General features: G+C 35.1%; 2 protein-coding genes across 3 annotated transcripts; both read left to right on the top strand.

The window, feature by feature from the left end:
• Positions 1-1,501: 1,501 nt before the first annotated feature.
• BckdhB (Branched chain keto acid dehydrogenase E1 subunit beta) lies at positions 1,502-3,610 on the top strand. The gene is made up of 8 exons (XM_090178590.1): positions 1,502-1,768; positions 1,831-1,908; positions 1,994-2,062; positions 2,332-2,465; positions 2,529-2,684; positions 2,772-3,089; positions 3,150-3,236; positions 3,299-3,610. The coding sequence occupies exons 1-8, from the start codon at positions 1,663-1,665 to the stop codon at positions 3,437-3,439; spliced, it is 1,089 nt and encodes a 362-aa protein (XP_090034716.1). The 5' UTR covers positions 1,502-1,662; the 3' UTR covers positions 3,440-3,610.
• Positions 3,611-3,656: 46 nt separating this feature from the next.
• Positions 3,657-9,168, top strand: LOC149942717 (inhibitor of Bruton tyrosine kinase). Of its 2 annotated transcripts, XM_090178177.1 has the most exons (16): positions 3,657-3,753; positions 3,987-4,154; positions 4,217-4,427; positions 4,492-4,588; positions 5,096-5,620; positions 5,684-5,979; positions 6,037-6,398; positions 6,465-6,570; positions 6,628-6,900; positions 6,968-7,161; positions 7,229-7,446; positions 7,509-7,610; positions 7,682-7,799; positions 7,869-8,393; positions 8,454-8,742; positions 8,813-9,168. In XM_090178177.1, the coding sequence occupies exons 2-16, from the start codon at positions 3,997-3,999 to the stop codon at positions 8,933-8,935; spliced, it is 3,597 nt and encodes a 1,198-aa protein (XP_090034303.1). In that variant the 5' UTR covers positions 3,657-3,753; positions 3,987-3,996; the 3' UTR covers positions 8,936-9,168. The 2 variants fall into 2 exon arrangements, with proteins under 2 accessions (XP_090034303.1, XP_090034304.1); XM_090178178.1 differs by lacking the exons at positions 3,657-3,753; positions 4,492-4,588 and having other exon boundaries at positions 4,014-4,154.
• Positions 9,169-9,713: the final 545 nt, after the last annotated feature.

The raw sequence follows: 9,713 nt of genomic DNA, 5'->3' as shown, positions 1-9,713 counted from the left end.
CGCCTTTCCCCCGTCTCGCGCGGGGGGAAAGACAAAACGTCACCGGCGTTTGATTTCCATCGCGTTAGGTGACGTAAATTTTAAGCAGTCAATGAAATACCGGGACTATTCGTTTGATTTTAAGCGGAGGAGCGTACTGAGGGGAACAACGGGTGGATTGAGAGAAAGGCTAAAAACCGTCTCGACATTGACATTCTCCCTAGGTATAAATAATTTGGTAGTTTTTTACTCGAAGATCTATTTGATCAGAGATTCGAGTCTTTTTGTTTGCTCGAAGACTTATTGGTACGAGTTATTTGTAAGTTTTTAAATATCTTCAAATTTGTTTAGGGTTTTGCTATTTTATCCCTTTTAACTAATCTACTTATTCGCGTATTTTATCACCCTTTACATCTCGTAAACTCGCTCAGAAGGACCACTCTATGGAAAGTACTCCAGCTAAATTTTTTGCCGCTTGGTGCGCCAGTAAACGAAACCACTTACGCAATGGTTTTTTATATTTTCTCATACGCTATTTAACATAGACAACGACAAGTTGGCCTAGCTCAGGTAAAAACGTTTCCAGCCCGAAGCTGATCGGAGGCTCGGAGCTACTTCATTACCAACTGAGCACATTCATGCAGTCCCACAAAAAATGGAGCTCACATTTGGTCGTAAACTCCTCAGGGCAAACTAAAATTATATTTAGGTGAAAATAAGGGCATATTATCTGTATTCTTGAGCAAATCAATAAAATATTATTTTCCCAAATTATAAATATGTATTTATTAATAAGTGTTAAGATATATAAACTATCTGCTTTTATTTCATTCATCAGAATAACTATGCCGAGTGGTGAAACATTTGGAAAAATCCCTTAGAAAACTTGGGTAAAAATCCACAAATCCAAAAACCTAGAATTTCCCTCCCAGCATAGACTTTATTTTGTAAAATGCTTTATTGAAAATACCTGATTTTGTTGGAAAAAAAAACCCAAAGAGCAAATGTCCGACCCTTCAAGCTATGTACTATATTATCCATAAACACATCAATTAAAATTTAATAACTTCTAGATACTCCTCTGAATTATCAAAAAAATATTGAAAACTATAATTTAAAAAAATTAAAATTATTATTGCCTGAACGCATCATTTTGTTTTGTCAAAACTGAGACTCTATTTGGGCTATAGTAAATCTTTATTTAAATAATAATGTTCTAGCCAAAATAAAAATAAAAGAAAACCAACCCCCACCGACACACACTTACGGTAGGGAGAACCATGGACTAATTAATGTATACATTAATTAGTCCATGCTCCAAGAGTGATCTCCTTCCCACCTAAAAGAATCAAATCACCCAGGCATCTTATTGTTTCCCTGAGGCATGGACTTATTAACACAGGGACATTTAACAAGGGTCTTTCGGAGCTCCCTGTAGGTATAACATGGGAACGGAGTGTCCCTGTGGTAATTAGTCCATGCCTGAGGTATAAATAATTTTTGCTCCGTAAATTCATTCTCTGACTTGGAAGTAAAGCACCCAGTCTGGAATCTTTCCTCCAATGTCGGTAGCATGTAGCTGGTAGATTTTTTCCATTTCATTATTATTTTCTGTAAAGTAGCTAGATTTTGTACAAAGGATTTAAATTTAATTTAAATTATTAATGCCCTAACATTTCGAAGATGCAAAAACTTTTATCAATTTTACAAAATCCTCAAATTATTAGAAGTGCACTGAGGTACAGTTCACATTTTACATATGTTCCTGATACAGTGCCAGCTTCAGAAGGTAAAATTAAAATTGCGAATGCAAGAATTATAGTTAACAAATATAAAATATTTAAATAACAGGAGAAACATTGCGAATGAATATGTTTCAATCAGTGACCAGTGCATTGGATATTGCATTAAGCACTGATCCATCAGCTGGTTTGTTTTATTTATATCATAGTCAAATAATAGATCTCATCAACAACAATTATGACAATATTTAAAGTGTTAACATATTTTCTAGTACTATTTGGTGAAGATGTAGCATTTGGTGGGGTATTCCGTTGTTCAGTTGGTCTTCAAGATAAATACGGTACAAAACAAAATGGGAACACTAGTATGTCACTCACAATAAAAACTTGCCTTTCATTAAAATCATTTTACATTTAAATAGTATACAAAGGTAAATTAAGTTTTTTCCTTACTATATTAAAAATTAAGAGCACTTCCTTTTATTGTTAGCATTAGTTTTTAAAGGAAAGTTGTCCAATATAAATTTTGAGTGAGGTACAAAGCTGTACCACAAAAATTCTGAATCTTTAGAATGACAAATTAATTAGATGAATTGATGAACAATTTCAGGAAAAGACAGGGTATTCAACACTCCATTATGTGAACAAGGAATAGCCGGGTTTGGAATTGGCCTGGCAGTGGCTGGTGCAACTGCAATTGCGGAAATCCAATTTGCTGATTACATTTTCCCTGCTTTTGACCAGGTACAATCTAGAAGTATTAAGTGATATTTATCATACAATTCACTTTTGTATTTTATTTTTTAGATTGTAAATGAAGCTTCCAAATTCCGTTACAGATCTGGAAATGAATTTAACTGTGGTTCTCTTACAATTCGGACTCCAAGTGGAGCTGTTGGTCATGGTTCCTTGTATCATTCTCAAAGTCCAGAGGCCTTCTTTGCCCATTGCCCCGGAGTTAAGGTTAAAATGGCATATTTATACCATAGCCTATAATTTTCAATGTTGACTATTAAAAAGCAATAATTTTTAAATGGGTTATTTAAAAAGGTGGTAATTCCTCGTGGTCCCATTCAAGCCAAGGGTCTTTTGCTCAGCTGTATTCGTGATCCCAATCCATGTATTTTCTTTGAGCCAAAAATTCTGTATAGAATGGCTGTTGAGCAAGTCCCGCTTAAAGATTACACTCTACCTCTTTCAAAAGCTGAAGTAATGGTTGAAGGAGATGACGTAACGCTGGTTGGATGGGGAACGCAAGTTCATGTCCTGAAAGAAGTGTGCCAATTAGCGCAAGATAAATTGAATGTATCTTGCGAATTAATCGATCTGGTAACTATTCTTCCATGGGACAAGGAAACTATAGTAGAAGTATGTGTCAAACTTCATTAAACTGTTTCGTTCGGTAGTCTTATTAAATTTATGCCTTAGTCTGTCAAGAAAACAGGGCGTTTACTCATTGCCCATGAAGCTCCATTAACGGGAGGATTTGGAGCAGAGATTGCCAGCTCTGTTCAAGTATGCTCAAGTAACTAAACGAACTTATATATAAAAAGGTTTACAATTTTTTTTATGATCAGGAGATATGTTTTTTGAATCTGGAGGCTCCTATTCAAAGAGTAACTGGCTATGACACTCCTTTTCCTCATGTGTACGAGCCAGTTTACATTCCTGACAAATGGAGGTGTTTAGAGGCTGTGAAGAAATTAATAAACTATTGAAAAATCGCTTTTACTTTAAGTTTTATTCCAGATGAGACCGCACTCAAATATCAGTGGCTTTAAAAGTGCCAATTTTGTTATATTTTTATACAAATATATATTTGTCGAAGTTTTAAAATAATTTTTTAATGTTTTGTAACTGTAAGGGTAATAAAGTACCGCACGAGTTTATTTTCTGTTAAAACTTATCTTTTTACTCCCCCTTATGACGCAATAGTTTTGTTTATCAACAAACAAAATGGCAGCTTGAGATAGTTTGCAAGCCTTCGAGCGTAAATCGCTTATTTTGTTCAAGGTTTAGCAGTTGGTGGAAGGTAATGTTATTTTCGATCATTTTAATTTTTTTAATATTTTAATATCAAGTCAAAAGTGTGTGACTTTGTAATGTTGAGCTGCTCCGTTCATTATTAATCTTAGATATACTAAGCCTTGGTTTTCCCAGTTCATAAACTTAAATTATCAGGCTATTTATCAGCTGTTACTAGAGATTTAATCGATTATAATTTGACTAGTTTGTCAGTGCTTCTAACATATGTTATATTTCCAGTAAACGTTTTATGGATCAACATGGATCACTCAATGAAACCGTGGCAATATTTGGAGGTGATGTTATTGAAAGAGATTGTACTTCGAGATGTCGTTCTCAAACGCAAGCGACTCAACTCGTAGCAGCAATGATTCGTGGCACCACAAGTCAAGTTCAGTCATATTGCAGGTATACTACTATACTAAAGAATGTGTATTTGGAAGTGTGAAAAATAATAAAAAGACTTTCAGATATACTTGCTCTAATTTTGGAATATTGGTTGATAAATATGGAAGGACTTTGTTACATGTAGCAGCATCATGTGGAAAGATGGAATTAGTTCTTTGGCTTTTACAGAATTGCCAAGCACCTGTAGACACCAAAGACAAAGAGTCTGGTTGGACTGCTCTTCATCGAAGCCTTTTCTATGGTCAGATAAGAGCTGCCAGAATTTTACTCAATGTATGAAAAACTAATATTATTAGACAAATTATAAATTTTTTAATATTTCTGTTTAATCTTGTAGTATAAAGCCTCTTTGAAAGTTGTAGACCATGAAGGACTAACCCCTTTGGGGATTGTAATGAAAGACCGTCTACCCTATGTTGAATATCGAACATCTGGTATAAAGTAGATTGAGAGGGGGTGTGCAAGTATTAATTTTTGGCTGCTGGGTCAAGTTCCAAGTTTGAAAAACATAAGATTACGACTTTTTAGTTCTGAGCTTCAAGTCCTTAATGAGTTTTCATCTTCTAAAAAAAAATTTGCCTTTTTTTGGTATAATATCTGAACAAGTAACAAAATTATAAAAAAAATTTAACTTTCATACAATAGTTATTTGTACTTTCTTTCTAAAGCTGAAAGTGAAAATTAAAACAATATAATATTTATAAATTAAATATGCTTTAACATGATATCAAATGTTTCATTACAACTGAGATTGTACACATAATTAATGAGTTACTCGAGTATTTGGTAACTCTAAACCTGTCAGTTTGATCTTAGAGAGTTTTTCAACAAGGCTTACCAAGTTTTGAACTTGTTACATTTAGTAGAGTGCTAGCACACCCTTATAGATTGGTTTCACCTTTTTGAAATAATATTATTTACTAGTGTATCCTTGTTTATAGATCCATCCGAAGTGTATTGTTGGGGGTCCAATTCCAATTATAATCTTGGTACTGGAAATGATCTCAGCAGGGACTCTCCAGAGCTTTTGGAGGCATTTCGAAGGGTCAATGTCAGCATTAGCAAAGTGATTCTTTGCAAGTTTCATACAGTTTTCTTGTCCAACGACGGTCAACTCTTCACTTGCGGTCATGGTTTGGGTGGAAGACTGGGCCAGACGTCTGAACTAACAGTTCTAACTCCCGAGCGAGTTAAAGGCTTGGGCGGCTCGAGAACTGTCACTGTGGCTGCTGGTCCACATCATTTGGTTATTCTAACAGATGGTGGCCAAGTTTGGACTTGCGGTACAAATACTTATCATCAATTAGGCCATCTACCGCCACCTGAAAATTTACTTGTTCCTCGTCCTGTGTCATTGAAATTATTGAAAGGGCATACTATGATTGGTTGCGCCGCTGCTAAGTTCCATTCAGTCATATACACCAGAGAAGCTGTGTTTACTTTTGGTTTGAATGCCGGACAATTAGGTAATTTTTTGCGCCAGTAAATTTACTCTCTTTTATCTATCCAAAATGAAATTTATTTAACAGGGCATTGTAAAGGTGATAGAACAGAGATATTACCGAGACAAGTGGCTGCTCTTAATAACAAAGATACAAAACTAACGCTTGTTGAAGCTAGTGATGGAGCTACAGTTTGCGCGACTGATAAGGGAGATGTTTACGTTTTACACGAATATCAGTGTCGAAAAATAGCCTCTAAGCGACTGGAATTAAAGAAAATATGTGTTTTTGGAGGTCGTTTGGACTCTAAATGTGATGTGGCTGGAATCAGAGAAGATGGAGCTCATGAACTGAAAGTTTTATTGCTCACACATTCTGGAAAAGTTAGTAACTAATCTTGTTACGTTGACCTTGGAAATTAAACTTTTTTCCTTCAATAGCTTTTTGTCTGGAGGGAAGAGCACCCTGTTTTGATACGCTGTCTATTCGCACAAACTCATCAACTTATTCTGGTCGATATTTGTTTGAATTTCTACAGCATTGGGTTGGTTACAAATGAAGGGGCTGGTTATATTGCGAGATTCGTACAAAAGAATGCTTCTCAAGAGAAAAAACCTGAACCTACCCCACCTAACAACTCTAGCATCGCCTCAACACCAACTGGTTTAGTACCTCTTCTGAACAGAGAGGAGTGTGAATTTCTTCGTGTCAAAAGAATAGCTAATCTTCATCGGGCTAGTACCATTTTTTGTGAAAATAAGGGCCGTAACTTTGCTGCCATACAATCACACCCTAAAACTCAGTAATAACTAATAAGTTTACCAAATTTATTAATTATATAAATAATACATTTTGATTGTTTTTGTAGTTTAACAGAACTACCGTTTGTATCAACAAGTACAATGGAAAATGACCTTAAAGCTTTCTATGAGACAATCACACTTGAAGACTCTCTACATGATGTGGTTATTAAAGTAAGAAAAATTTCATTTTTTCTGTATTTGGAAAAATAACTCTATTGTTTTTGACAGGTTGGCAAAGTTAATTTTGCCGCTCATAAGTTTATTCTCTCAAACCGTTCGGACTACTTTCATAAGCAATTGCTCAAAAGTGGCAAAGAAAAACTGAATGAAATTATTCATTTGAATATGGACTATGCCAAACCTGATATTTTCAAATACATTCTTCAGTACATTTACTGTAATAGTTGCGATTATTTGGTTGAAGGAAAAACTTTACCTAACATCATTAAGGAAAATAACAACAAAAACAAAGAAAATGAGAAGACTGCTGAACTTAAAAGGGTAAGCATTAAAGCATCTTATGATCATCTCTAGTTTAAAAAGTTTTTCTAACCATTTTATTGTCTAGAGGAAGAAAGGATCTCAAGGTCCCGCTAAATCAGCTGAGCACATGGCAATTGTTCAAAGCATCACTGAATTAGCCAAGAAACTGGGTTTAAAAGCTTTTGCAGAAAGACTTCAAAGGGTCTCCGTTATAGAGAACAAAGTAGTTGCCAAGGGTGATGTCACTTTGCCCCATATGAATTTTGAATATGGTGCATTGTAAGTCTTAATTGTCTCGTAATTAAATGTTTTTTATTTTCCAACCTGACTGTCTTTTCTCTTTCAGTCCTGATTTCCACGACGTTTGTCTACGCTCTGAAGATGGAGTGGAATTCAACTGTCATAGTTGCATTTTAATATCCAGAATGGATTATTTCAACAGTATGTTGAATTGCGGATGGATCGAATCATCTGCCAGGGAACATATTTCACTCCCAATATCATCGAAAGTTATGACCGCTTTAGTGGAATATCTTTATATGGATTCAGGCGCACTTTTATACGGTACTCGCTTATTATTTTCCATTACATTAAGGATATGTTTTAATAATTTTTTTTTGCTGTAGATTCTGAAGATGTAGAATTCATGTGTCAAACACTAACGATGGCTGATCAATATTTGGTCCCACGTTTGAAAGAAATCACCGAAGTTGCTTTAGTTGACATGAGTAAGCTTTCCTCAATTTCACGTGAACCAATTGCCATCTTTGAACGTTGTTGCTATTTCCTAATTCTTTAGTTACGCTGAAAAATGTCTCGGAACTTCTCGAATTGTCGTATATTTTTAACGCAAACCAGTTGAAAAAGACATGCTTGCAGTACATTTGCTTAAATATATCAGCACTCTTAGAATTGGAGTAAGCAGTGTTTATTTTTGAGGAAAATATTTTTGCCAAATAAAATTTTAATTTTGTATCTTTTGTTAGTTGTTTGGATGTCTTAAATGACCAAGCGATGATTGACCTGACCAAAACTTACAGAGATTTTGTACCTGGAATGGCGAATCGATTTTTAACCCCGTATTCGTACGGACCATCTATGGAACAATTGGAGACAATCGCCAAATTGTATCCAGTGAATCCCGATCAAGAATTCCATGCGGCGGAAAAGGAGGATAGACCCAAACGGAGATCTAGAACTCAGAGCAGAAGGATCTCTGAGAGGGAAGCTGAAGAAATCAAAGAAATTGAGAAGGAAGTGAAGACTGTTGCTTCTAGTTCAAAAGATTTGGTTAATGCCAAAGAAATTGCTCAAGAACAAACTCAGATGGTCAAAATTCAAAAAGAAGCAATGACACCCCCAATTACACCTACAACTCCCATTTCAGTGAGACCAAAATATATTTCAAGTGGCGGATGGAGTGTACCGACATCCCCGACAGAAGCTTCGGAATTCCCCAGTTTGAATCAAATAATGGAGGCTGAAGAAAAAATTTTGGAGACTAGGAGAGCGTAAGTTTTCTTTACAAGGGTCGCTTTTCTCACAGTGTTTATAACCCAACCACCCCACAGTTTTTCAAGCCCGCCTAAAAAATCCGGAGGCATGTCTCAAAAACAGAAAAAAGCTTTGGCTAAAAATCTGGAAAAAACTAGTTCATCTTTGTCAGTTTCGTTTGCTGACCAAAATACTTCTCCTAAAACACGTGAAAATCCTTGGAACATTCCGAAAGAAAGTTCTACTAGCCCGAAAGTTGATTTTAATGAATCTGTTCCGGCTATGAATCAAATTATCAAAGAAGAGTTGGAGGAAGAAGCTTTAATCAAACAAGATACGAAGACCAAATCTTTAAACTTGATCGGAGTACGTAAAAGTTTTTATTTAGGTATTTTGCATATTGCCATACCTTTACTAATTGGGCCAAATAATCTAGATCGAAGAACAGGCCATTGAGGAGTTGCTAGCCCATTATCAGGAGCTATATCCGGATGAACGGATAACAGTGACCCGAGTTGTGGCCAGTAAAACATCAGTTCCTCATTGGAGGAAATTGTAACTAATATCGCATTGTACTATACTAGTACGTATCACCACCGATTCTAAAATGTTCTATGAAACCTCAATTATCTTTTTAAATCATATTGATAAAATTTATTTTTTGTTGAACCTTTATGTATATATTAAGATTTTAGTTTTATTTAATTTTTTTTCTGGACCATTGTTTTTGAATGTTTAAAAAAAATTTAAGGTATGGAAACAGTTTTGGAATTAAACACTGCTGAATGTTAATTTACACAAGAAGTTGTACTCATTCAATCAAAAACGAAAAACGACTCATATTGGTAAATAATAATAATAATAATAATAATCAGCTAGGAAAATACCCAAGGCACCACCTTAGGCCCAAGTCATCTAGCGACTTATAATGCCTTTAAACAGGTGCCCGTTACAATGCGTAGGAGGGTGGTGGCAAGCCCTTCATGCCATGCGAGCCAACAGCTCCCTACACTAACTATTACCGTTAACCTCGACAAGTTTAAGGGTAAAGGCGTTGCCTCCATTATGCTAATAAAGGAGGTTCATACAAACCTGGAAAACATTGAAATATCAGTGATTGTTGACAGAAAAGTCTGGGAAATTTCAATATTTTAGTAAACATTTGGGAAAGTTTTGAGGGTTCAGAAAGTTTTCCCTAAGGAATACAAATTTACATCAATTCGTTTTTCTTATTAAAGATTTGACTTTATTTCTTCTTTTATATGATAATATTGAACCAATTTAACTTAAATGACAATCATGAATTGAGTTACTCTGTAAATCTTAGTTTTATTTTA

Source organism: Leiobunum rupestre, chromosome 6, assembly GCF_980474605.1.
Source record: "Leiobunum rupestre chromosome 6, qqLeiRupe1.1.hap1, whole genome shotgun sequence".
In the NCBI taxonomy this organism is placed as follows: Eukaryota; Metazoa; Arthropoda; class Arachnida; order Opiliones; family Sclerosomatidae; genus Leiobunum; species Leiobunum rupestre.
This window is presented reverse-complemented; position numbering and strand designations above follow the sequence as displayed.

Coding starts and splice junctions, on each gene's coding strand:
- BckdhB (XM_090178590.1), top strand. CDS start 1,663: ATGCAAAAACTTTTATCAATTTTACAAAATCCTCAAATTATTAGAAGT. Junction 2,063..2,331: donor TGGTCTTCAAGATAAATACG/GTACAAAACAAA, acceptor GAACAATTTCAG/GAAAAGACAGGGTATTCAAC. Junction 3,237..3,298: donor AGATTGCCAGCTCTGTTCAA/GTATGCTCAAGT, acceptor TTTTATGATCAG/GAGATATGTTTTTTGAATCT.
- LOC149942717 (XM_090178177.1), top strand. CDS start 3,997: ATGGATCAACATGGATCACTCAATGAAACCGTGGCAATATTTGGAGGT. Junction 5,621..5,683: donor TTTGAATGCCGGACAATTAG/GTAATTTTTTGC, acceptor TTTATTTAACAG/GGCATTGTAAAGGTGATAGA. Junction 8,394..8,453: donor ATTTTGGAGACTAGGAGAGC/GTAAGTTTTCTT, acceptor ACCACCCCACAG/TTTTTCAAGCCCGCCTAAAA.